At 44.5% G+C, this 27,670-nt stretch overlaps 3 protein-coding genes across 3 annotated transcripts in view; 1 reads left to right on the top strand and 2 right to left on the bottom strand.

Moving 5' to 3' along the window:
* Positions 1–1,933: 1,933 nt before the first annotated feature.
* ART3 (ADP-ribosyltransferase 3 (inactive)) overlaps positions 1,934–27,670 on the top strand; it is a 75,921-nt gene continuing 50,184 nt past the window's right edge. Inside the window, exon 1 of the mRNA XM_080915547.1 lies at positions 1,934–2,044. The gene's annotated coding sequence lies outside the window, so the exon portion shown is untranslated. The remainder of the gene's footprint in view (positions 2,045–27,670) is intronic.
* On the bottom strand, positions 2,589–13,555 carry CXCL10 (C-X-C motif chemokine ligand 10; the record flags this gene model as incomplete). Its single annotated transcript, XM_080911333.1, has 6 exons — positions 2,589–2,621; positions 6,450–6,485; positions 7,823–7,957; positions 12,688–12,781; positions 12,963–13,089; positions 13,495–13,555. 6 exons carry the CDS (start codon positions 13,553–13,555, stop codon positions 2,589–2,591), a joined length of 486 nt encoding a protein of 161 aa, XP_080767459.1.
* On the bottom strand, positions 14,187–27,591 carry CXCL11 (C-X-C motif chemokine ligand 11; the record flags this gene model as incomplete). Its single annotated transcript, XM_080911344.1, has 4 exons — positions 14,187–14,210; positions 25,999–26,071; positions 26,164–26,290; positions 27,531–27,591. The coding sequence occupies 4 exons, from the start codon at positions 27,589–27,591 to the stop codon at positions 14,187–14,189; spliced, it is 285 nt and encodes a 94-aa protein (XP_080767470.1).

The following is a 27,670-nucleotide window of genomic DNA, read 5'->3' on the forward strand; positions in this document are numbered from 1 at the left end:
TCCCTAGAGCAGCTGGTCTGACAGGAGTGTAGGCAGTTTTCGAGAGTCTTCAGTAGTAGGCAATACTACAACTCAAGGTGTACCGTAATCTTGGTAAAATAAAAAAACTAAAAATATTTCCCAAATCAAGGTAAAAGACTAAATAATCTTTACCAACTTTTTCATTATGAACTCCCCTTTCCTATGGGAAAATCATATGTAGCCTAACTAAAATTTAAAATAAATAAACCAAAATCAAAAGTAAATTTCTCCCTAATGAGAGAAATTGAAATAGACATAATATGTACTTGTAATAGATATTACATATATACTGTATATTATTATAATATATGCTAAGAAATGGACTTTATAGGGTGAGGTTGAATCTCACCTATTGGGCATTAATTGAGCATTAATCATTGTAATACTTGTTTTAAAGATAAGGTCAAGGTCTGTGTATAGCAGGTTGACTTTCTCCTGCCTCAGTTGTGTGTGCACTGGGATTGTAGATCTGCATCCTGCGCCCCACTAACGTCTAAGAGGTTTTTGTTGTTGTTGCTGTTTTGTTGTTTAGCCTCCCCAGACTGATGGCTGTCCTTGGAGCAATAATCTCCCCCTATCCCCAAAGTATGCAATTTAGAACAAGGGGATACCTTATATTCATCCTTTCTGTTACACAATACATGCTTTTTTAAATAGCTTCTATATAGATTAACAACATATAAAGTAAAATATCACAGAAATCACTTTGAAAAACAGAACTTATGATGACTTTGATAAGTTGACTCATCAGTTTAGTCCTGATAATGACTGTGCCCAAGGCTAGGGTGGACCTGGATTAGGCACCAATGCTGCCAGCCTTGGATCTCTCACTCAAGGCAATAGCTCCCAGTTTCACCAGTGGTTGGTAAAGATTCATAGCAAGAGTATACTGCTAGCGGGTAGCGGCCAATCAGAGACTTGTAATTAGCTGAAGGGTGGAGAATTGCTGTTCTGATTCTCAAGAGAACACACACCACCTCTGCCCCAGCTTCAGGGAACATCCCAGAGGAGGGGCTTGAAGGAGCCAGAAGTTGGGGAGGAGCACTGAGATAGCTCTCTGGACTGGACTGCAACTGTTTACCTGCTCAGGACACGCAGGGCATCGGTCATCATTTCATCATGCCTAGGGGAGGGGCTCATGAGACTCCACCCTTAACTAACGTTTATGAGTCGAAAGAGTAAACAAGATTTCGGAGTAGGAGGGGGATTTCCGGGAAGAAGAATGGTTCCCGCGGGAGTGAGGGATGAGAGAGGGCAATGGATAGTGGAAGTGCCTAAAATTCAGTATGTGCATGTGTGAAATTGTTGAAGTGTACATAAAAAGAGCATTCACCCTGATGCATCGAGCCAGTCAGTGGCTCTTCCATCCAAGAGCTGATGGAGCCTTCTCAGAGCGGAGGCAGCCTGGTCCGTCTGGTTCACTTTCTAAGCCTCTTCCATCAAGCTTTCTTCTAGTTTTTTGAGTCGCAGATTGTGTCTCTTTCGTGTCTGTAACGTGACAAGTGCACGCTTACGCTGCAGCATGGCAGTATGCTAATCTTACCCTACTCAGCATCCCAGCCTTGGGAAGCTTTCCCTTGGCTCCACAAGCAGCGGCATGCACCCATGTCACCTCAAGGATCCAACTCATAGACCCGATATAGTAAAAAAAAAATGTTAGCTTGTCTCCTTCTGTTGAAGGAGGGTTTGTAAAGACTCATGCTTGAACTTGATGATAATCCAAGACCTATCCTGGAAGAATATTCCTGAAAGCCCGGTACAGTAAATACTCAGTATAAATGTTTGCAAGTGACAAAAAGGGACCAGAGTCCAGCTGGGCAGATCTTGCATCAGCCAAGGATTGAAATCTTGAGTCCTTGATTCTGTGACCTCTTCTAGTTGTGCTATACACAAGTGCGCATGCCCAGCCAGTTTGCTTCCAGAACTTTCCTCTACCCGGAGCTCAACGCTCACTCTACGTGTGTAGTTGCTGGGGCTGCCTGCACTGATCTGCTGAAGAAAAGAAGCACTTTAGGGAGGAAAGGTAATACGTACCCTGGGGCTCTCCTCTCTGTCCCCACTGTCCCTCTGCCTCCCGCCCCGAGGAAGCCATTTTCCCTAGGAAGCAGAATGGAGACTTTGCGACCCTGGGGATGCCAGGAGCCGAGTGTGGCTTTCATAGGAGGTTTGGTAAGGGTGGGAGGAAGCAGCGCCCCCAGAAGCCCAGTTCATGGTGTGGTGGCCACAGGACTCAGGAATATCCTTTGACAGCGGCTGGGATGACCCAAAGTAAGACCCATTGGGTAGGAGCTGGTGTTGAGGCTGGCCAGAGCCTCCAGGTTCAGAGCCCCTTAACCCAGGATGTCCTGAGCCACTGACACCCAGAGCCCTGGAGGCCCTGAACCCCAGAGGCTAGGCTCCCTTACTGCCTGCAAGGGCTTCTTCCTCCCCTAAACACCATAAGTATCTTTCAGCGGTAAAAGGCTTCTTGGCCCAATTTGGGTCCTAAGGCAAGATGGCTAGAGCTAGACCATTGGGGTTCAGGCATTATAAGGCATTTGCTTTCCCAGACTCCATTTTTGACAGTTTCACGCCAGCTTGCAGAGGAAGTGCGGTACAGACTGGGGAGAAAGAAAAGAGAAAAAGCCCACAGAGGCCGCATTTATTGATAGGAAGCTTTTTAGGAGAAGTCGAAACTTGCTAAATGAGACAAGATGTTCCTGGAGTTTCTCACAGGCCTGGGAAGAAAGCCAAAGGATTTTTAAGACTGTTGAAATCAACAGGCAATTTTTAATTTCTCCTCGGACAACAACAACCAAAAAAAACCCCTTTTTTTTCCTCTTGAAAAATTCCAGGTCAAGTGTCCCCGAGGAACTCCATGGTGGTGATGTAATCCCCAAGAGGCAGGCACGGAAGGCTGGCTGGCCCTCACGTGGTATCTGCTCTCCCTTTCCAACTGTCTTATTATGGAATCATGCAGGTCTGTTTAAATAGGTTAACCGCGTGACCGTGTAGGAAAGACAGGAAGCTTCCTTCTGCTTTTCAGAGGGAACGTTTCTCTCCAACTGAAGCTCGTGTGCTCGTTTTAATTCCTCAGTGTCAGGACTTTTCCCTTTCCACTAGTCTCCCTAATAGTAAAGGATCTAACCAAACAACAATGCCTTTCTTGAAAGTCCCACGCTGTGAGTTAGCATTCTGAATTTTCTTTCTCCTTGCTCAAGGAGTTATTCTTTCCTTTAAGAAAAAAAAGTTAAAAAAAAAAAAAAAAAAAAAAAAAAAAAAAAAAAAAGAAACAACCTTTGTGCTAACCAAGCATACTTTTGTCTCAGGCCACCAAGGAAACGAACAGATTCATCCTCCATTAATCTTATCTTGGCTTCTTGGTTTGTGTCTAATAAAAGCCTCAGGGCTGGTTGGATTAGTAAATAGATCGTTCTGAGAGATAACATCTGGACATCTTTGCAAGGACAGATGTAATCCAGTGTTGGCAACAACATTATTGTGAGTTTTGTCGAGCAGTCTGATAACATGTAATAATGATGATGATGATAATAATAGTAATAATAATTGCACAAAAGCTGCTTCCAAGATGGAAGAAAATTATTTCAAATGGGGAAAATATTTTTGTTTTAAGTTTTCATATTTGTTTTTTTAAAAAATCTACTTAAAAATGACTATAAAAAAATAACTCTACAAAGGACGGGTCTCAGAAGTTTCAGGAGTACTTGCTCCCGCCAACGCAGGCTCAGCGCCCTGCACCCATGTGGCTGCTAACAGTTGGCTGCAACTCCATTTCCAGAGGCTTTGTCGCACTCTTGGGTTCCACAGCCCTGCATGTGTGTGGTGCGCAGACACACCTGTGCATAGACCATTCATACACACACAACTACAAAACAGTGAACAAACCAAACCCAAAACACACAAACAAACCCTCAAAGGAAAAAAGGTCTTTCTTTCTTCCTTTCTTTCTTCTCTCTTTGAGACAGCTCAGGGTAATCTATTTTTTTCCTATATAACTAAGGATGCCCTGACCTCCTGAGACTCATCTTCTGAGCCCTGGGAGCACAGGTGTGTGTGTGTCACAAACACTATGACTGTTTTATCAGTCACTCCTGTCCATGCATCACACTTTTCTTTTGATTCTAGATTCTAAGGACACCGATATTTTTGCCCTCCGAGAGTTTTAACTTATTCGGGTCAAATCAGCGCAAAACAAATAACTACCACAGGAGAGAATTGTGACATAAAAGGGAAGCGCACAGTTACTTCGTGCAGGGAAACATCTCTGTCACCAAGTGTCTCAGACAGTGTCTGAGTCAGATCCAAAGGGGAAACCGCAGTTACTACCTGTTAGAAGCAGAAGGCTGCAGAAGCTGCCAAGGCTGTGCAAGGGTAGAAGACAGTAAGGAGAGGCTAGGGTTGAGACTAGCAGCGTAGCCGGCACTGAAGGGCAAGCAGTGTTGGAAACCTCACTCAGGCTCACAACACGGCTCTACCTATGTGTATATTTTTCTCACTGAACAACACTCATTAATTTTATTTATTTAGAATTCTTTTTCAAGATTTATTTATTTATATAAATATACTGTCACTTTCTTCAGACACACCAGAAGAGGGCATTAGATCCTGTTAGAGATGGTTGTGAGCCACCACGTGGTTGCTGGGAATTGAACTCAGGACCTCTGGAAGAGCAGTCAGTGCTCTTAACTGCTGAGCCATCTCACCAGCCTTTATTTGGATTTTTTAAGACAGAGTCTCTTTGGGTATCCCTGGTTGACCTGAAACTCTGTAGACCAGGCTGGCTTCGAACTCATGGAGATTCGCCTACCTCTGCCTCCCGAGTGCCAGGATTAGAGGCATGTGCTGCCATAACCAGCCCTAGCTGATCTATTCTTAAACAGTTCTTTATATGTCTAGATTGTTCATTCTCAGTGCTAGGGCTTTGGGTTGTCTCTAACATTTTAGTAATACAGTAATGCTCTTATATTGTGAGTGATTATAGTTCTGGTTCCAGGTGTTGGTGGCACACACCCGTTTCCTCAACTATTGAGGCGGCTGAGACGGGATAGTTGCTTGAACCCAGGATGGACAACACAGCGAAGTCCGCCTTGTGACATGAACATTTTTATGTCACAAAGGCTGACTTTGCAATGACCCTGATAGGTATATGTCTCTGTTTCTCAGTCTTCTATTTATTTGTATCTGCTGTGTCAAAATTGGCATATGAGATTATTTCCAGTTGTGTATGTATAAATGTGCATGCATGTATATGTATATTTATTTGTGTACAAGTGTGTACATACAAGTAGAAGCCTGAGGTCAGAATGCTGCTCACACCAACCGCCCCCTGAGGTTATTGTCACAATTCCCGTTTGCCTGACAAAATCAAACCTCTAGAAACTTGTAATTTATCAGTCAGATTTATATCAGCAAATTCCCATTCCACAAAACATCCACACGATAAACTCAGAGCCAGTAGATATTGAAATTATCTGCCCACCTAGATAAGACAAATTGTTCTATAATTATCCATTCCTTATAAGATATTCATAGCTACCGTGGCTATCCAAAGCCACACGGAGATGAATTCTTCCTCTTCCATCTTCTTCTCCCTTCCCTTCTATCTCTCCCGCCTTTCCAAAACTCTGTCCCCAATTTACCTTTTCACTGCCCAATCACAGGCCTTGCCTTATCTTGTGTCTGCCCTCACCTGTATATCAACCACAAAGTTATCAAGTAGGCTCAGAGTAGCAGCCTCTTTCTTATCCATAGTGGATATATTCCCAAACCTTCCACAGATACCTGGAACCACATATAATACCAAGCCCTGGATATGTCCATGTTATCTTTTTCTATATATACATATATACCCATGACAAGGTTTAATTTATAAACTAGGCATGATAGAAGGTTACAACTATATGACAATATACTCTAATAAGAAATATGTGAAGGTGATGTCTTGTTCTCTCTCAAAATACCTTTGTTGTGCCAGGAGACATTAGTGAACCCCAAAAAGACCACCAAGGAGCCGAGTCCCATGTCACTGCATTAGGGTGTCTTTATTCAAGCTTGAGCTTGGGCCACACCACCATGTCTCACAAAGGAGAATGGAAGGATGCAGCTCTAAGCTTAGTTCAGGCAAGCATTTATAGAGGCAAGAAGTAGGTATCCAGCCTGGCACACATCTGATTGGGGAGCCATTATGGTCTTTAACATAACTGGCTACTGCTGGAAGCCAAACTATAAACTCAACTTCTTTTGTTTGTTTGTTTCCTGATTGGTGGTTGTTAGGAAGTGAGGTGCCAGGGACAGGCTTGTAACCTAGGGGTGTAGATTTGTTGGGGGCTAGCCTGGAAACTGGTGCTAGGTACTGGCCTGTTTGTTAACTCTAGTTAAACCTCAGGTCAGGTTCTCTAAGATGGAGTCTTAGAGATATGGCCTCTCACCTTATCACCACTCTTGTAGCTCCTGGGTGTTTGAACCTGTGGAAAGTGACATTGAGAATAAGAGGGCACCACAGTATTGACATTGTAAATGTATGCCAGTCATTTACATAATACATACATACATACATACATATACACACATACATACATATACATACATACATACACACATACACATACATACATATACACACATACATACACATATACATACATACACACACATACATACACACATACATACATATACACACATACATACACACATATATACACATGCATACATGCACACATACATACACATGCATACATACACACATACATATACAATTTCCTTTGCCATCTGAGTTCTGGGACTAAAGGTGTGCCACCATTAGCAGCTAGAAATGTCTGCTCACTTGTCTTAAACATACTTAAAGAGCTAAGAAAGACAGCAAAGGAATAACAGTTGGCAAAAGCACAGAATATCAACAAAGGTGTGGAAATAATTATAAAAAGAAACCAAAAGCTTGAGGATTTGAAGAATTAAAATCTTAAGAGGCTGACAGTTCATCACGGTGGTAGGAAACATGTCCAGTGTCTACATGCGTGGGGCTCCTAGGCCAGACACTGATACCACACACACACACACACACACACACACACACACACACACACACAAAACAACAAACAAACAAACAAAACAAAAAAACAAAAAAACTCAAAAATCCCCAGAGGTCAGCAGCAGTTTTGAGTAATCAGAAAAAAAAAATATGTCTTCAGCATATTGAAGACAAGATCATGGAAATGATTGATTCTGAGAACAGAAAGAAAATAAAGAGGAAAAGAGAAAGCCTAAAGATGGGGTGTGATACCTAAAAACACTGTGTGACAACTAACCAAAGATGCTGTGTGACATCTAATGACACTGTGTGACATCTAAAAACACTTATGTGAACTTGGGAAAGGGAACCAGGCAGAGAGAATATTCATGGGAGTTAGACTTTCAGCTTCCTGGACAGAAAAATTCACTGTGATCTGCGATGGTGTTTTAGTAATCATTAACCACATCTGAAATAAACTAAAACCCAAAAAGCTAAGAAAATTTTACTTAATTGAATTATTTGAAGCTGGAAAAGCCACTTTTTTTGTTTGTTTGACTTAACATATGTGGGTGTACACTGTGGCTGACTTAAGTCAGAAGATTTCATTACAGATAGTTATGAGCCACAATGTGTGTTGCTGGGATTTGAACTCAGGACCTCTGGAAGAGAAGTCAGTGTCCTTAACCACTAAGCCATCTCTCCAGCCCAGAAGATCCACTTCTAATCCAGATAGATAGGAGGAGGGCAGACACACCTTTAAATAAGATCTTTTGAGGTAGGAAGACCTACCTGGACCACACCTTCTGCTCCAGAATCCATGGCTTCAGCAACAGGCAGGGCTTGTGGGTTTCTTGCGGCTGAGGTAGATTCGTCAGAGCTACTGTGACGCTTCCAAAGCAGCAGTGCGTCACAGTTCCTGTCCATCTGATTGACAAAGGAGCTGACTGATTGGCAGCTCTTTGCACAAGGCACCAGGGAATGATCCGTCAGGTGCTAGTCGGTGTCTGAATGGCCCGTTCTCGACAGTTGCAGCAGAGGTTGCTGTGCTTGCAATGGGACAAGTGTGAAAGTAATTTTAAGCTGTGAATCGTGTTTACTTTCCAGACAGCCTGAGGGAGAGCTGGGTCCTTCTGGTTCACCTCTCAGGTGACAAGGGAACTAACTCTATCTAGCCTTTTCTAATCCTCTTAGGACACCGATACATTCCTTCTGTTTTCCACTCTGGAGGTGTGGGATTGGTAACTGGGCTGTGTAGCTGCTCCTGTCATTTGTGAAACCTCTCTGGTGGTTACCTCAGTAGTAAAGTTTACTTTTAGTGATTTAGGTAGATGTAGACAGGGAGTCACACTTGTATATTCCACAGTTGTCTTCCTGGTTATAGTTTTAATTCAGCTTTTGCCTTAGATGCCAAAACACAGGATGTGTGCTTCAGGATCTGAGAATGTATGAATTGGGAATTCTTACATTTCTGGTCTTTTTCTCTCAGTTCTTTCTTTCTCTCCACATTGAATGATGCCTTTTGTAATCCCAGAGCTATGTAGTTACTCACAGAAGCTTGCGGATTTAACAGTAAGAATGGACCTGTGACGCTTGCTCCCTGGACAGGTCGACTTTCTGTTTTTCCCTAAGTTTCCCTAATCTCCCCTGAAGAGTTTCACTGAGGTATGTCGTTGTGAATGGGTAAGTACTCAGGGTCTTCTTGCTTTGTCATGCTTCATCTCCAAACTGTCATTCCCCTTCCTGACAAGTGCCCACCCTGTCAGCCTTGCTCCCTCGAGCATTGCTTCCAAGCATTGTTAGTGTTAGTGTAGATGGGACAGCACAGGTCACATGATTTATTATTCCACAGTGAGTGGAAGATGGAAGCTGCCGGCTCTCCGTCTGTTGCTACACATACTTAATGTCTGTAGTGTAGACAACTGTAGTGTAGACCACCGTATCACTGGGCAGTAGCACTTTTCATTTCTTGTTTAATGTGACCGAGCCAGTGGAGTATAGTCTGCAGCTATCAAAGCACTACATAGTGTCAGATTACACTTTCAATCGACGTTGGTTGACTCCTGATAGACAGAAGCCTTGGCTATGGATAACTAACTGCATGCCACTTTTTGAGTGTTTTATAACATACACATGGCATAAAATATAAACTACATTCATTCCAAACTAAAAGGTGTGTGTGTGTGTGTGTGTGTGTGTGTGTGTGTGTATTTGGGTATGATTTTCTGTACTAAAATTCACAAATATGCCTTTCAGAGTCCAGATCTGCCATCACGTTCCCGGTTTTCTCTCTCTCTCTCTCTCTCTCTCTCTTTTGCACACCTTAAGTCCACAGAATAACCGATTGTTTAGCAGTTAAACTGTAAGCTACAGTTGTCTCTTGTGATCAGGTATATAACAAATGTGTTTGTTGAATGCACACCTTGCTCTTGAACAAAGAGAAGCTTAAAGCTTTCTCCACACTCTTAAAATTCAGCTACTGTGCGAGTTTTCAAAGCCAAGGCCTTGCATTTGGAAATGTAGTTGAGAGGAAGGAAGGAAGGAAGATTGCATATTTAGCTTTCTAGAGACCTTGACTAGCGTCCTAAGGAAATAAAGTAAAACACCCACCCAAAAAAGGAAGGAAGGGCCTTAAGAGAAGGGATTAAGGGAAGAGGGTTTCTCCAGCTGGATTGAAAGGTGCCCTTTGTGAAGGCTTGGCTTTCATTGTGGGTTTTGCATGTGCTAGGCAGCTGTAAAGGGTTTGGCAAAGCTTCTCTCTCTAGCCCTTCTGCTGTTTATTGTGATGTATTAGGATTCTGTAGTGAAAGGCATAAGCCATTCTTGTATTATATACCAGAATATGATCATTCTCATGTTCTGGTTTTATATGTAAAGTTGCTTGATGTTCACAGAAGCATCTCAAAATTGGCAGTATTCCAAAGTTTGTTTTGCTTTTTAACTGTTTAAAAAAAGATGTTTTGTTTACTTTTATGTGTGTGTCTTTTTAAAAAGATTTATTTATTATATAAGCACACTGTAGCTATCTTCAGACACACCAGAAGAGGGCATCAGGTCTCATTACAGATGGTTGTGAGCCACCATGTGGCTGCTGGGAATTGAACTCAGGACCTCAGGAAGAGCAGTCAGTGCTCTTAACCACTTAGCGGTCTCTTCAACCCTCACTCTTCCTATTTTAACCCTTTTGCTTCTCAACTTGTGCCCTCCTGTGTGTGTGTGTGTGTGTGTGTGTGTGTGTGTGTGTGTGTGTGCGCGTGTGTGTGTCTCCGTGTGTTTTAATGACCCAGTGTGTTGCATTAGAGTTGTTTAGAGGACCTGGGCAGCCGACCAGTGTCTGCACTACTATGTCTTGTATGGCTTGGTTCTGAAAACCAGACTAGGGTGATAAGGACATGAAGACATGACAGACACACAGACATAAAGTCTGGGGTCCGGTGGCATGATCTCTCTGTGCATCCTGGAAACTCAGCATATGTTATTATGTATGGGGGGGCAGTCTCAGGCAGCAGTTATCCAGGAGTGGGGAGCTGAGCTTCCTGGTCTTTGCACACACTGGTCAATCAGTTATAAACACTTGAAGTGGACCAGGGAAAGGGTTTGCAAGTTCCCATGGGTTTGAGGCATAGCTGTGTCATGTACACATAGACGTTAGACTCCATCCGCTCCTCACACTATGCCACTGAAGAAATTTTCCCTCACCAATAACAATATAACCCCCCCCCCACAGAGTGCATCGCTGAGCTCTTGTCCAGGTTTCATGCAGGTTGTCATAGCTGCTGTGCTTTTAAGAGTGCAATGGAGCTGTCCCTCTCAGAGGTCAGTGATCCACGCCCCTCTTTCCTGCTCTGACACTTCCTTCTACAGGGTGTCCCTATTGCTGCCATCCTCACTCTGACTGAGTACTTGACTGTCACTCCTCATCGGATCAGAGACGATCCTCTGTAGTCTCTGCTTCCAACTGCAGAGAGCAGCTTTTCTCACTAAACCCGACAGCAGCAATAATCCACAGGTATAAACAGAGCTACCAGGAGGCAATTTAATGGACATATCATGTCCACTTAGCAAAAATGGGCATGGACAGGCCCACTGGGACCTCCAGTATCCCCAGCCATGAGCTTCCAACTGGGTCCCCAGTAGCAGATGATTTTCTCTTGCAGAGTGAGCCTCAGATCCCACGGAGCACTTCTGCTTATCCCCAGGTAGACCTGCAGCTACCACACGGATAGGCACATCGTGCCCGCTCTTGGGAGTGTTGCACACAGTCTAAACCTGCTCAGGGTGGCCTCAGGACAATCACCCACACATGGCCGCAGACCAGTCTGATCTGCACAAGCCCCCCTTTTCCCAGGGGCTCTCAGTTGTGTAGACCTGACAGTGAGAACTGATCAGGACAGGGTCCACACTCGTGCCTTTTCTTTCTTTGCTGCTCCAGTCACAGGAAGCCTACGTGATGGGCCTGGAAGGAGGCTAAACTGAGGATGGTGTGGTGATTCTCCTGACTTGTCTCCTGCCCACCCCAGCATCTTGTCCAGGCCATTGAGTCTCTAAACCTCTGAAATACGCCCCAGTCACGTGACCCTCATGGCATTTCATGTCAGTTATCACTTTATTGTCTTTTAGTCTCTGACTACTTTCAATACAGTACATTTTCTTTAGAAAACCATCTAACACCTTTTATATTATGTAACATTCAAAGCATTTGTCTATGTAAACTTTAACTACTCACTGATATATACTTAATGACACAAGTTCTATATACAATGAAAATTGTACAGAATGCATCTAGGAATTCTATTTTGTACAGTTGTTCATTAAATAATATTTACACATACATTTCCAGATTACAGTAAGTATTCAGAGTTATGAAATTCCCTTGGGAAGATGGTGGTCAGTCTGTTCTTACAAACCGATGGGCTAGGGAAGATGGTGTGGGAGCAGGCTGGGGCCTGGCGAAGCTGGAGAGCGTCCACCCCACGTGGCTCACAGTACAGAGCCAGGAGAGCCATCAGCTGCTTGTGAGGGGGGGGACTCAGACCAGCTCTTAAAGAATTGGGAATTCTTGCTTCTGAAGTTACTTTTGTCCCAGGACCATGACCTGCCCATCATCCTGCAGGGAGTAGCAGCTGATGTGACCATGGTTGGTCACCTTTCAGGAGAAACAGGAACAGATAGAACGAGCCATACACTGGGTGAAGGGAAGTGATGAAGAGACCGTCTCTCTGCTGTCCGTGGGTCTCAGCACTGTGGGGAGTGACTTCTCTCTACTTAAGGAGTTCTTTTAGACCTGTAGGAAGAGGAAACTGTATTGAGTGGAATCGTCTCTGCCTTCAGTCCAGGAACCCAGAGACCCGGGGCAAAAGGCTTGGTGCATTTTCCTCTACTTTAAAATCTCTATGGGTTATGGAGGCTGGGTTTGTTTATTTGTTTTTGTTTTTTAAGTGAAGAAATGGGGGAACATTTGACAGCTTTACCCAGACAGTTATAACTGCTTTATTTCTAGACACTAGAAATGTATGACCTAGGATGGCACCTCGGTGTCTGTGTGAATGGGGGGAGGAAGGCAAAAGCTGGTGCCACGAGTTTAGGCAAACATCCCACAGCAAAACCCAGGAGACTTAATTCCCAGATTTCCATTTCCTGAAAAAGCAACACCAAACCTGCCTTTTCTTGTTCATTGCTTTCAATAAACTCTTGATGGTCTCAGATTCTGGGTTCAGACATTTCTTCTCGTTGTTCTTTTTCATTGTGGCACTGTAGAAAAAAGGAGTGAGATACTCAGATTAACGTCAGGCCAGCAGAGCTGACAGCCCTGCAGGTCCATGTCAGAACTCAGGCAGAGTCATCAGATCTGTTCCTGGGCTTTCCCGACCCCCCTCACGATGTACCGTGTGGTTACGTAAGGGATGTTCTCGGCAGGTGGGATTGTACTCACATGATCTCAACACGTGGACAGGATAGGCTTGCAGGAATGATCTCAAGTTTTCTTAGGGCTCTTGGTCTCACGTCTTGGTCATGGATGGAGATGCAGGTGCAGCGGACCGTTCTTGTGAGAGGGGTCCCTGCAGGAAGAGAGCGGTAGAGGGAGGTCACACGACGATTCATTGCAGGCACTTAATTAACACAGTGTCTAGCAGAACCTGTCCCATATTGTCATGGAATCTGTGGAGAGATGCCTCCCATTCCATTCTAGGGCTGAACGGTTGGATGTCTGATTTTGGTGAGGAGAGATGTGTAACTTGCCAATTATGAGATTCCTCCCCCTTTCCTCTCTATGTCTCCTTTCTCTTACTCTATTTTTCCTCTGACTTCAACCAGCATATGAAACATTCTGCATGCGGAAAGAATTTCTTCCTGCTTCCCTCTTCTTTATAGGCACACATTGACGCTTGAATACATGCTGTGTCTAGAACTGAGCTCAGCCATCTTTCCAATCTCAATAATTAAATGGCCTTGGTGTCCCTTACCTTGAGTCCCACACAGACTCAGCAGCATGAGGCAGAGAATGACAGCAGCGCTTGGGTTCATGGTGCTGAAAGGGGAAGCTTCCGGAAGGTTGGCTTGGGCTGTTTCTCAGCTGTGGATGAAAATGCTTCATGAAGTGCAGGCTACTGTGGAGTATTTATCTGCACAGAGTTTCCCTCCCTGAGTCTTGATTGGTTAGTTTTGGAGATGACTCAGCAAGACTCCTTAATCTTGGAGGGAAGTCCCCTGTAGTTAAACCATTGCTTGGGTTTATTGTGACCCAGGAGCTTGGAATTTCCCTCTTCCCTCCTGTGTTCCTTTTGATTTGTAATGAAGTTAGGTTTCACTTTCCAAATCATGAGCTGTTTGAGAAAACATGCAGTGCCTTGTAGAACACGTTTGAAAATGGCTTTAATTCTCACCCTCCTTCTCTGATAAATAAAACAGAGCTGATATTTAAGTCAGGTCCTAAACATAGTTTTTATATTTGTTGCGTTTACATCACGTATTTTTGCGTTATATCGTTGTGAAATTTGTTTATTTACCTTACACACATTATTATAAAATACTTAAAAAAATATTCTATTAAAAAAGGCACACATCAAATTTAGCCAGATTCAAAGTCTGTACAACTTAATAAATTTATATACAGTTAGAAAGGCGGAACAGGAGCTGTGGGGCATCATGGTGAATTTTACACCAAGTGCAGGTACCGGTCCTGAGTCACAAAAGGGATTGCAAAGTTAGTCATCACTCCAGCTCTGACTCTGTCATGGATGTTTTGATTGTTTTGTGAGTGTGTGGTAACCAGGTCAAGGATGAAAGTGAATGTGGGCGTCACTCTGCAGAGCAACCAAGGCTGCAGATACCTGGAGCCCAGAGGAGCATGGGAGGCATCTCGCATAGAGGTTACAGTGAGGACGGGGCTGGAGGTGATTCGTCCTGGGATGGGATAGGAGCCTGGAGTTTACTGGTTCAAAACTTGGCACCAGAGGCCAAGAGTGAGACCTGTACCCACAGACTGGAACTGTGAAACAGGAACTCTGCCACCAGAACAGAGAGAGAGTTGCTGCTTGGGAAAGATGGAAATTTCTAGAGAGCTAAATCCTACGTTGACGTAGTCCAGGGACTAGAACAGAGCTAAGCTTTCAAGGGAGTAAATCATGGGACAGCTGTGGAATCTGGAAGGACAGACGGAAGGGAATGGGGCAGAGGCAGAAGCCAAAAGACTTTGATTTTGCAAACTTGTGATGAGGAGTGGCTGTTGTGAGAGGGCAGAGGGGAGCACTCGCTGAACCTCTTCTGCACAGGAGACTCTGAGGTGCACGGGCCGCACGTGGGAAGAGGTGCTGAGCAGTTTTCCGTTAAACAGTAAAGATGCACGGTGACGGTTTTATTTTTATATTGGACAAGTTCTCAGTCAAGATGTTAAAGAAAAAGAGATTTGAGAATGTCACGGGAAAACAGTTAGCAAGTGGGTGAATAGTCCCTTATTAAGGAGGAAATAGTTTAGTAACTATCGGTAGTGTTAAGCATCTGTTAGTCACGAGGTTTTTCTAATTAAACCCTTTAAGAATCCAGAACCTCTGTCTCTGTAGCCCATGCTCTCAAACACGTGGTAAATTTGTCTCTCCAAAGAGCAAATTTGTGGTTCAGGCTCCTGTCCACTTTGCCGAAGTCATCTTTGAGGTTTCTTTGGTCTTTCTGGAACTAAACACCCAGGGGAGGTTTAAATGGGATTGTTTTACACAGGATTTCACACTAAGGTGAAAGTTACTGCAGTTACATACATTGTACATATGTGTTGCCTAGTAAACACTCATTCTTGAGAGCAGCCCTGTTGACTGAAACAGACCCCTTTGTACTGAATCCTGACACAGATTATAGCAAGTATGCATACGTATTATGGAATTTTTGTGGCTAGGAGAAAAATGTGCATTTCTCCCTAGATATTCAAATCTGTAAAAGAAAAAAATAAAAAATGAAACTAACCAACTATAAGGTTCATGTCAAATGACTGAAATCAAAGTTATCTAATATAGAAGTTCCTAAGAGTTAGTTTCTAAGATTTTAAGAAAAGTCAACATCAGGTGAACCTTAAGAGTAATCCCAGCACTTGGGGGCAGAGGCAGGCAGATCTCTTGAGTTCCAGGCCAGCTTGGTCTATGTAGCAATTACCAGGATAGAGGGATACATAGAGAAGCCATGTTTTAAACACACACAAACACACACACAACAGAGGAAGCCAAGCAGCTTGGAAGTGGTCCCTGGGTAGGACCTGGAGTTGAGTTTTGTGGGTTCAGACACCCATTGTCCCCAATTATCCTCAGTAAGCATGATTTCAGAGATCTGATTATGCTAAACAAACCTGATAAAGACCAAGACAAATTGTTTTCATTACTACTACTACTGTTTTGGTTTTGCAAGACAGGTCGTACAATGTAGCCCTGGCTGTCCTGAATTCACTATGTAGACCAGGTTATCCTTGAACTCAGAGATCCATCCACCTGCCTCTGCCTCTCAGTGCTTACGGTTAGAGACCCATGCCACCATGTCCACCCTAAGATGCAAACTAAAAAGTTTGTTTCTTGTTGGTGTGGGCCTTGCCTTGTTGAGTGGCTGGGGTGGCTACCCAGGCCACTCGAGTCCCAGTGCCTGGGAATGTGAAATAAAATCTGTCTTCTGCCTTGTGAGAGAAAAAGCAAGTCAGAGATGCCGTCTCTTGTTCTGCATGGGAGCCTGCTCAGGGCACGGACCTCATGGATGTAACCAACGTGGAAAAAGCATCCCAGAGCAGGGGTGGTTTGTACTTCAGTAGCAAAGCTGCTGCTAACACTCCAGCCGATGCTGACCTACATGGGGTAGTTGAGTGGAAAAGAAAAGTGATCACTTCTGAAATGTATTTTTCTCTCTCAGCAGTTCTCAAGGCTTTTGGCACAGTTGCTTCACTGGTATTTATTCACGGTTCAGGGTTCGCTTAGAAAGGGAGAGTTAAAGAACTTAGTTTCAGTTTCCACTTCATGTATTTGGCCTGTGATTATGGCACCAGACCAGAGAAATAAAACCCAATAAAAACAACCTGTACTTAAATGCTTGTGAGCACAGATTCCCTCCCCCCCCCCAAAAAAAAAACAAAGGCTTTCTGAGAAATGCAGTCAGTTAGAAGAAGGTCAGAACTAGAGGCTTCAGAAGCTCGTAGACGGGATTCCCCTTGCTGCTGCAGGGCGCTGCTCCGTCCAAACTCTAAAGTCAGCAACTTCCCCTTTGCAGCTCTGACTGGGCCCTGGCTGGGAGGACTGCTCCAGTGCTTCCATGACACCCGTCTCTTCACTTGCTGGCAGCCTGAGCCCAGGGCAAAGGAGGTGCTGACAGAGGAGTGGCAGTCACAGTCATGTTTGGGAAGACTGAGAACGGCAGGTGTATAGCTCATTCCAGTGGTTCTCAACCTGTGGGTTACAACCCCCCATTAGTTACACGAAAATTGATCACAATAAAAGTTACAGTGACAAAGTAGCAATGAAAATAATTTTATGGCTGGTGGTCAACACATCAGGAGGAACTGTACTAAAAGGTCATAGCATTAGGAACACTGAAAAGTGTTTTGTTATTTCTTTCCAGACAGGATTTCTCTGTGTAGCCCTGACTCTGTAGACCAGGTGGGCCTTGAAGTCACAGAGGGTTGCAGTTTCAGACCACACAGTGACTGGTTTTTGCTTTGGTGCTGGGGATCCAAACCAGAACCTTAAACATGCTTGGCCGGTGCTCGACCACTGAGCGCTGTCTTAGCCCCAGGTTTTGCCGTTAGTTTTGTTTTCGCAGTGGGGAATTCTGTGGATGATACAGTTAACACTGTTGATATGTTTGCTTGTTCACCAGAGTTCACAGGTTGTAGAAAAGTTAGCACTTTGAGAGAACTGGAGACCTCTAGGAAGGGGCTTTGACTGGTAAAGTCAGTCTACCTAAAGGATAAATAATGACAGAGCGGATTTATGGGCAAGGACACCCCTTCCAGTGTGCCGGGGGTCCTGAGGTTAAAACAAGGGGGGGCAGGAAGACAGATTCTTAGAGATGATAAAATTGCACAGAAAACTCTAAAGTAGCACATTTAAAACTGGTCTGGTCAGATATTACTAGCAACTATTGTCCTGGGAGAGGGGCATCTACGTAGAGGCAAGTAATTCTAAGATGTATAAAGATAGTTTCGAGTAGCAGTGATGCTTAAAGCCAACAGGCAGCACACCAAATGTCGACGAGCCTAAGGTTCTAGCCGCTAAAATAACAACATGTTAACTCGCTCACAGTTGTCCTGTGACACTGCTCAGCGAGCCAAAAACCAGCCAAGTGGCATCTTGTCTGGGTATGTGCATTTGCACGTGTGGCCTTAGGCACACCACTGTGAATGCGTTTCGTGGCACTGAGCCGATGGCAAGTTTTATCCTGCTGTCCCCGCCATCCCTCCCAACCCTGCTGGGGTATTTGGATGGTGAAATGGTGATAACTTAAAATTTTATTGTTGTCTTTCAGTAATTCTCAAGGCTTTTTACATTTACTTTGCTAGTCTTCACTGTTCGGGGCTCACATTGAAAGGAGAGTTAGAGAATGTAGTTTCAAGTCAGGTGTGGTGGCTCACACCTTTAATCCCAGCACTCAGGAGGCAGAGGGAGGAGGATCTCCGTGAGTTTGAGGCCAACCAGGATTGTTATACAGAGACACCCGTCTGGAAAAAACCAAACCAAACCAAACAGAACAGCTTAGCGAAGTTTCCATTTCTTCTGATTCAGTCATCCACATTTAGAACCAGAGCTCAGGACAGGGTTGGTGTTGAATTTGAAGACAGGGTAGCACAGGAATAGATGGATATGATCTTGATTCGGTGGAGAGTCTCCACAGTACAGACTCATGGGTAAGGGATAGAGACTTATGGGTCATTAACTAAAATGACGATCCAGCCTGCACACCAGAGGTCCAGTAAAGAAACAGTGCTGGTGAGGTGGCACATGCTCTAATTGCAGCACTGGGGAGGCCGAGGAAGGTGGACCACTGTGAGTTTGAAGCCAGCCAAGGCTGGAACTTCATATAATGAGTTCTAAGTAAGCCAGGGCTTCAGAAAGATTCCCTGTATCAAAAAATCAACAGATGATGATGGTGATGATGGTGATGATGATGGTGATGGTGATGGTGGTGATGGTGGTGATGGTGGTGGTGATGATGGTGATGGTGGTGATGGTGATGACTGTGATGACAATAACTTACCACAAAGCTCTCAGGGAAACAGCAAGAGCAGTGTTTTATTTAGATTCCTGGTTTCTTCTTTGGAGAGAGCGCCAAGGAAAATGTATCCTAGTCATGTGGTAGTCATTTAATCCCAGAATTAAGAATGCTGAGGCAGGGGGATTGCCACAAGTCTGAGGCCAGTTTGCCATACATCAGGAGTTCCAGGCTCCCGAGTGAGCCACCGTGTCTCTATAAAATACAGCAGGAAATGTGTGAGAATGGAACCGTGACAGCACTCTCCTAAACCTGGTACTGGGCAGCTCTGTGGCCTTGGATATTAAGCGGTGGTGACATTTTGAGACAGTGAAGTAACTGAAGGCTTTCGTCACCATGGTATTCAGAGGGCACCCGTGAACTAACGAGGAGGATGTCACAGCTAGTGGAGTAGCAGAAATGGTAGGAGAAAAAGACAAGGTCAGGCAGAGAGCAGGTGACGGGGGAGCTTTTCTCCATGTTCCGGCTCTCCCGCCCTCTGGCCTTGTTTCTCCATCTCTCCTTCTCCGGTTCTAGTAGAGCAGAAAAGCTGTGGGTTAAGATGTTTTGAAAAACCCCAGCACAGGCTGTCTCGATACATGGATTAACACAGAGTATGAACAGTAGCACGGAGTGTCACATGGATGCCAGTTACTCGTGTGACCTGGTGACCCGCCTAGTGTTAGAATTGGAGAATCATGCAGTGGAACCAGCACTCACTCCACATTTTCACCTGCGTGGGGCTGTGCTGTTTTGTTTGTTCAGTGCACTAAAGGCTGCAGAGCCACCTGGGCACACTGCCGCGCAGCTTGTCCGTGGGAGCTTTGCTAATCCCTCTCTGCCGGCACGGGAATCAATGACTCAGATCAATACATCAGGGCATGGGGCTTTCCCAACCTGAGAAGCGTAAACTGAGGAAGAAGCAGTCCTCGCGCTCACTCTGACCAAGCATCGAGTGTCCCACTCCAGGAAGAGGAAGGATAGACGAAGCTGAAAATTTGGGAAGATACACAGACCCCAACTACCCTTTTCTCCCTCCCTCTGGATCGACTCCCTTTCTGTGTTTCATTAGAAAAGAGCAACATCTAAGAAATGACAACCAAACACGACAAAAATAAAATATAGTAAGACACAACAAAAGCCATCACATGGTAACACAACAGGAAGAAAAGAGCCCAGAGGACATGCACAGAGGACCTGGTGCAGAAATGTGTCTGCCCTGTGCATGGTGCTTCTGACTCTTCTGAGCTCCCACGGGCTCTGCTCAGTTGATTTAGAGAGCCGTGTTCTCCTGTGTGGACAGCTCTTGTGGGACAGCTCCTGTGTGGACAGCTCCTGTGGGACAGCTCCTGTGTGGACAGCTCCTGTGGGACAGCTCCTGTAGGACGGCTCCTGTGGGACAGCTCCTGTAGGACAGCTCCTATATGGACAGTTCCTGTGGGACAGCTCCTGTGGGACAGCTCCTATGTGGACAGCTCCTGTGGGACAGCTCCTGTAGGACAGCTCCTGTGTGGACGGCTCCTGTGGGACAGCTCCTGTGGGACAGCTCCTGTGTGGACGGCTCCTGTGGGACAGCTCCTGTGGGACAGCTCCTGTGTGGACGGCTCCTGTGGGACAGCTCCTGTGGGACAGCTCCTGTGTGGACGGCTCCTGTGGGACAGCTCCTGTAGGACAGCTCCTATGTGGACAGCTCCTGTGGGACAGCTCCTGTAGGACAGCTCCTGTGTGGACGGCTCCTGTGGGACAGCTCCTGTGGGACAGCTCCTGTGTGGACGGCTCCTGTGGGACAGCTCCTGTAGGACAGCTCCTATGTGGACAGTTCCTGTGGGACAGCTCCTGTGTGGACGGCTCCTGTGGGACAGCTCCTGTGTGGACAGCTCCTGTGTGGACGGCTCCTGTGTGGACGGCTCCTGTGGGACAGCTCCTGTGGGAAAGCTCCTGTGTGGACGACTCCTGTGGGACAGCTCCTGTGGGACAGCTCTGGCGATGGAGTTTCATAAAAGCTGTAGGGTGAGTCAGGAAGGAAGATGTCACCAAAGTGGACAGCTCCTGAGGGGCAACTCCCACTGAGACAGGAAAAGAAAGTGCACCACTGTGACAGCTGCAGGCTGAGGAGATGTGGTACAGTAATTTTGACAGGAGCAATAATTTTGGACAGCTTCCGTGGGGCATTTTACTGCCATGTGGTAGGTTGGGGAGGGAAAGAAGGGTTGGCTCTGCTTTGACCATTTTATTGCTCAGGGACTACACTGACCTATTGTTTTGGCAAGAGCATAGGTTGATTGGGGATGAGACCCATTTGGCCAACAACTCAATTAGATATAATCTAGTCCTGGGTTGATGGTGACATGAGATGGCCCAGTTGTGCCTCTGTCTCCCTCATTATTTGGAGCCTTCATTAGGATCACCTTCAGACACTTTAGGAAGTTTCCATTGCACTAAGTTTTCATTCTGTAAAAGAATTGTTTATTTGAGCTAGGCAATATAAATGACACAAAAGCTTGGTATTTTGTTTGACAAACTATAAGCCTAGATTGTGCAGGTTTTGAGCTATTGTAACTTACATCCAGTCCATAGGCCCCGTGTTAACTGCTGTTTGAGGCTTACCCAGCCTTTGCTCACACACTGTGTCTGTCCTCGGGATGCACTTCCGGCCACACCCTCATGGTCCATCTCCTCTCTCAGTCCCTACCTGCAGTCTCCAGCCTGGTAACTGAAACCCCGCCCACCTCCGTTCTCCCCAGTAATTGGCTGTAGCCACTTTTATTCAACCAATAGCTTTAAATTTGGAAGCAAGTTCTACACAACAAAGGCTGGTGTACATAAGATCTGGGGGGGGGGGGGGATCAGATCTTAAGGTTCAGAATTTAGCATTTGTATGCACAGCAGCACCAGACCAACTACCAACACCAACCACCCCTCAAACGGGGTGTCCCTCAATTCTAGTGTCTCTCCCTTCATTTCTTCCTTTTACAGCGTCTCTCCTGCCCCTCTTCACCTGACCCTCTCTCCACTTTTGACTCCCTATCCCCACCTCACCCATAAAATCTATTCCATTTGTCCCTCCCACAGACATAGATCTACGTGTCCCCTCCTAGTCCCTTCCTCTATATCTGACCTCTCTGGGTCTATGGTTGTAGATTGGTTAACATTTACCTAATGGCTGATATCCACATATAAGCAAATGCATATCTTTCTGGGTCTGGGTTACCTCACTCAGGATGATATTTTTTTTCCAACTTCTACCCATTTGCCTGCAAATTTCATGATGTCATGTTTTTGTTTTGTTTTGGCTATAAAACATTGATTGATTTTGTACATGTATGGAAAGTGAGGACATGCATCCCACAGTGCACTGTGGAGGACAGCTTATGAGAGTGGGTTCTCTTCTTCCACCAAGTGGATTCTGGGGATCAAACCCAGGCTTTCAGGCTTGGAGAGCCTTTCAATCTTGAGGGGCCGGCAGCTCAGCTTCTTTAAATGAGATCATGATGTCACAGTTTAACAACTGAGGAATATCTGCCTTATAAATGTGCCACATTTTCTTCATCCTTCTGTTAAAGGACATGGAGGGTTTCCAGTTTTGGGCTATTATGAACAGACAGCAGTGGACACAGTTAAGCAAGTGTCCATCTGGTAGGCCATCCTGCTTTCCTGAGGAAGACTTCCGTGTTGGCTGCGTGAGTTTGCACTCTCACCAGCAATGGAGAACCCTTCTCTTTGCTCCACATCCTGGCCAGCATTAGCTGTTGCTTGTGTTACTTCAGAATGGTCTTCACCATTCTGACAGGCATAGCATGGAATCTCAGGGTTGTTTGGATTTTCATTTCCCTTATGGCTAAGGGTGTTGACCATTTCTTTAAGTGCTTCTGAACCATTTGAGTTTCCTCTACTGAGAATTCTGTTTAGATGTGTACCTCGATTTTTATATTGGTTTGTTTTTGTTTGTTTTCTTGGTTAGTGTCCAGTTTCTTGATTTGTACATCTGTTGCTTCACAGAAGTCTTGGGGTTTATTTGCTGATCTTCTTTGAATCCTACTTGTGAGGGCTCAGGACCCCATTCTGCTCAGAAGAAAACAAGCCACTGTAACAGTGACACCATCAAACCAAGAAAGCTAAGAAGCACGCTGACAATGATCAAAGCCAGCACATCACCAATGATCACAGAAATAAACTGGCGAAAAGTATGCAATATGAAGTTACATGTCTGAGAGGAAACATTGAGACTAGTGAGTGAATGGGATAAAGAGATAGGGGAGAGGAGAGGGGAAGAGAAAGCAAGGTCCCATCAAAGGAAGGAAGGGAGGACACAGGGCGTCTGTCCCACTGAGGAGAGAGTAAGAGACAAGGGGACATCTGACTGGAAAGAAAGAAAAACTCGGCAGCAAATCAGATGAGCAAGAGGGAGAGAAATGAAAATACTTTAAAATAGTAGAAAATCAAATACTGCTAGGCATATAGCCCTCCACCCCAAAAGCACTGGAGCCGATTTTGGGGTCTTCTAAGATTGGAGTCTGCCAGGGGAGGGACTGCCAGCTGAAGCTGCAGTCTCCTGTCTACTGTGCCATTTCCAGGAGAAACTCACTTGTGGGTCCTTACACAGAACTGAAGTTGAAAATCACATCATGACTTCAGACTTGCCCAGCCTAGTCACCGCTGTCCTGAAAGTAGAATTAGTGACAAGAAGATTCGTCTACTGTCCCTCATCCAAAAAGAAACCAGTTTTGTGAACGAGTATTATTTAGACTCCAAAAATGTGTTGACCACATCATAAATACTTAAGTTTGTTAGCTTATTCTCAGTCCTTCAAGAGCAGTTAAAAAAAAAAAAAAAATCAAAGATCCTAATACAATTCAACCCAAAGATGCACTAATTTGATGCTTTCGAATCCTGAGAGCAAACAGTAGAAAATACGAAACGCCTTTTGTTCCTAATTAAAGAAGTGATTGCATTTCTGTGAGAGCAGGAACCCTTGTAGCCCGCAGAAACGCTTCAGTGTGTTGAATATGCTGTGGTCTCCAGTGGGAGCGCTTCAGACAGGGTTTGCTCACTGCATGTCATGTGGCATGGCACGCACAGTACAACATACATGTTATGTGCTCAGAACTAAGGTTTTCGTGATGTCCTGTAATGAAGCACTGGCAAAACCAGCTACAAACACCTTGGCCTGTGTTAGTTTTTGTGGGTTCAGAGATCCTGCACTGTTGCCAGGTTGTTTGTTTGTTTTGGTGACTCTACATTCGGCTGTGTCATGTTTGTGTGGCTATGGACTGACAGTAACAACTGGAAAATGGACACACACTTAGGGAGCTGGGTAGAAAGGACCCAGCAGAGTCGAGCCAGGTGTCCAGGAGCCACTGGCTAGAGTCACTGTGCTATGTCAAGTGTGTCCCTCACTGAGGTTCAGACTCTGAGTACACACAGCCTGGCTGGGTCTCTGCTGTGCTTGGCAGGAAATCTTCTTATGGTTTTCCATTTTGGCTCAACCCAGAAAGTCACAACGGGAGAGAGTTAGGAAAGTGAAAGGGGTGGGTGGGTGACTAGGAGGAATCCCTTTCAGTCCAAGACCATCATCAAAGTAGTGTCTTTCTTTCTTTCTATTTTAACACTTGGACATTTATTTTTATTTTATGATAGAGTTTCTCTGTGTAGCCATGGCTGTCCTGGAACTTTGTCTGTAGACCAGGCTGGCCTTGAATTCAAGAGATCCTCCTGCCTTTACCTCCCAAGTGCTGAAAACTAAAGGTGCATGACACCACACCTAGGTAATTTCTTCTTATATATTGAATATTTTAACAGTACCTTTGTTATCATGTTTCTTTTTTTCATCCCCAATTCCTCCCCACTGAAATATACTTTTGTCTTTTTTAAAGTTTTTCGAGACAGGGTTTCTTTGTGTAGCCCTGGCTGTTCTGAAAGACCAGTCGGTCTGGCCTGGACCTCACAGAGATCCACCTGCCTCTGCCTCCCAAGTGCTGAGATTAAAGGCATGAAATATATTTCGAAAGAATTCTATGTGATGAAAAATACCTGTGTGCCTCAAAAAAGTAATAAATAAATGAAAAAAATCTAAAGGCATCTCAGTGTCCAGAAAGCATGTAGTTGTTGATATTTAGTAAGAATTATAGTGGCCTACTAGAGAAACATAATTTTTATTCTTTTCAAGGAGAGACAGTGCCAGCCATCCCTCCCACTCATGTATGGCAAAGGAAAGGAACAAAGCACATATTTACATATTTTCCTCAAAGGCAGAATACGAAACAGACCGAAAGAGATACATAGGGTTTTTTTTTTTTTTTTTTTTTTTTTTTTTTTTTTTAACATTTGGTGAGCAAAACCAATTTATTTTAAAAATCTATCCAGGTAATTGTCACTGATAAGACAGATAAAGCCAAATGTACAGGAAATATACACCTTAAGCCCTTTAGAAGGCCTCAGTGGGAAGCCAATGTGACTAACTCAGGAAACAGTGGTGCTCTCTTACTAGCTTCTACAGCACAGAAATGTTTGCAGGGTACCTTATGAATAATCTTTTTAAATGAACAAACAAAATGATACTTGGACACTTTTTCATAGACGCTCATGTGTCTTGTGATATTTGGGGAAAGGAATGTTTATTTGCATGAAAAATTATTTGAGGAATGCTTTACTACACATAGAGCTTTTGAATCCAGCACTGGGCGGGATTCCAGTGACAGTGTGTCCATTGTAACCACAGAGGGTAATGTGGAGTGTGCGCACACACAGACACATGACTCTTAGAGGTAAACATTTTAATAACCAAGCAGAGTAGTTTCGATGTATCAGACCTCATGGGAAGTTCTGCAACCTGGTAATCCATGGATGCTTATTCCAAAACCGGGAGGGTCGGGCTCCTGGCGCAGTTTGTATTTGAGGGTTTACAGTCAGACGCTCCCAGGATGCCTGGCACTTTTTTTTTTCAGGACATCACGTGTTCTGATGCCTTTAAAAGTCTCTCTCTTTTTTTAATTGTCTGTAATGAGAAAATGAAGAGCTTTACTTACTGGGATATTTTGTTTCCTCAGTAATTAAGAGCTGACCTGTAAAAACAACGTGGCAGGGGGGTGGGGCTGGGGATGGTGGGGAAAGGATGCTGCCAGGTTTAACCCAGGACCCCTTAACTGGGTGCTTCCTGGATTGTTAGGATGGTAATGGAGTCTTCCCGCAGCCGCCTGTTTTTCTGTGTTCAGCGCTCTCATAGGTAAAGGACATTCCGACCTGGCTATTTCACAACCTACCTGCATTATGAAGCGAGCTTGCTTGGTTCTGGGGTCCAGGCACAATTGTCCTCTCTGAGCCTTCAGGGTAACACTGGTAAGGGAGACACAAAATAGTCTTAAACTTTGGTGGGAAAACATCAACAAAACAAAAGCACCAACACCGTTGTAGTCCCTCTCCCATACATCACTTCAACTTTGTCACAGCCGGTACTCGGGTAAATTACGGAAGCTTTCTCGATCTCTGCCATTTTGACCGCTTTCACTCCGGGGCCGATGCAAAGGCAGCGCCCCCCTTTGAACATAACGAAACCTGGAACAGACCACAGCATTGGGTGGTTAGTCAGGGCTGTGGAGTGGATGGCAGACACATTTCTGTTAATCTCATCTGTGCAGACTGAAAGTAAATTTTTGAATCTTCCTATGGTATTTCTCTCTGCATTAGGCTAATTTGCTGTATCCTTGATTATTTCATTCTTTAATTTTTGTTAATTATTTAATTTAGGTTGCAGACAGGAATCACTTGCTATTTGGACCAGGTTTGTCTTCAACTTACCACAAAGCCCAGGATGACCTTGAACCTGAAGCACTCACTGCACAGCAGGCCCCATATCTTGGCAGTGTTCTACCTCAGCTCAGCCTCCTAAGTGCTGGAATTATTTTACAGTATGGGTATGCTGCTGCCTGGCACTTGACGACTTTAAATAACATCTATACAGTATATAGCAACCCAGAGAACAAAGTGGCTATTCTGTATTTATTTTGAATTATTTTATGGCTGATTGGGTATGTAAGTGTAGTTCCCAGTCGCTGGTGATGTGTTCTTCACTGAATGAGCAAATAGTTAATAATTCATAAATCATAATTCATAAATCATGTTGTCCTCCACAGTTGGAACTGTCTTTGAGAGTTCTCAATGCTCCCAGGGAAACCACAAAGATATGTCATGTCATAAGGGCAGCACAAGTTGTAAAGATGGCTTGGCTTGTCACATTAACTTCATCTTAATTAGCCCAAGTCTGCTGTGATAATCGCATGAGGGCCTTCAGATCACAGGAGACTCGGTTCCAGGTTCAGTTGTGGGGAAATGTTAATCATTTTTCTATTTTGAAACGGTTTTCTCTGGGGAAGGCTTATGGAGAATTATCAGTATCCACTCTTGCCCTCAAGTGACATACTGATCAAACACATATGACGTTTTGGTGGCCATTGCCCCAGAGAGAAATTTCCTTTTCTCTATTCTGAAAATATTGGTCATAACAAATTAGTAGTCTTACGGTAAAAACAAATTTTTTTCAGGATACCTACGTAATCCCATATAAGATTCTCCTAACAGACATTGAGAGCTAAAGGCTCTTGCTAGATAATTGTCAGAAAATTTAGAAATTCATAAAATAATCATTTTCTTTAAAGATTTCCAACATTTGCTGCCATTGCCAGAACTTCTAATATGTGAAATTAAGTAAAAAATTTAAATTGTGTGTTTTAGAGAAAAGACATTTGAAAAATAACATAAAGAACACACAGGCTCAGAAGCAAAAGGTACCATATACCTTGAACCGTTGTGGCCCAGATGATCACAGCCAGGGCTGTGGCCGTGCCCTTCCTGTTCATCTCAGCAGCAGCTGACACTCTCCACCCTGGCTTTGGTGATCTCTCTGCAGAGAGCAGTAGGAAGACTGAACCTGAGGAG

The sequence above is a fragment of the Micromys minutus genome (assembly GCF_963924665.1).
Source record: "Micromys minutus genome assembly, chromosome: 1".
NCBI classification, from domain to species: Eukaryota; Metazoa; Chordata; class Mammalia; order Rodentia; family Muridae; genus Micromys; species Micromys minutus.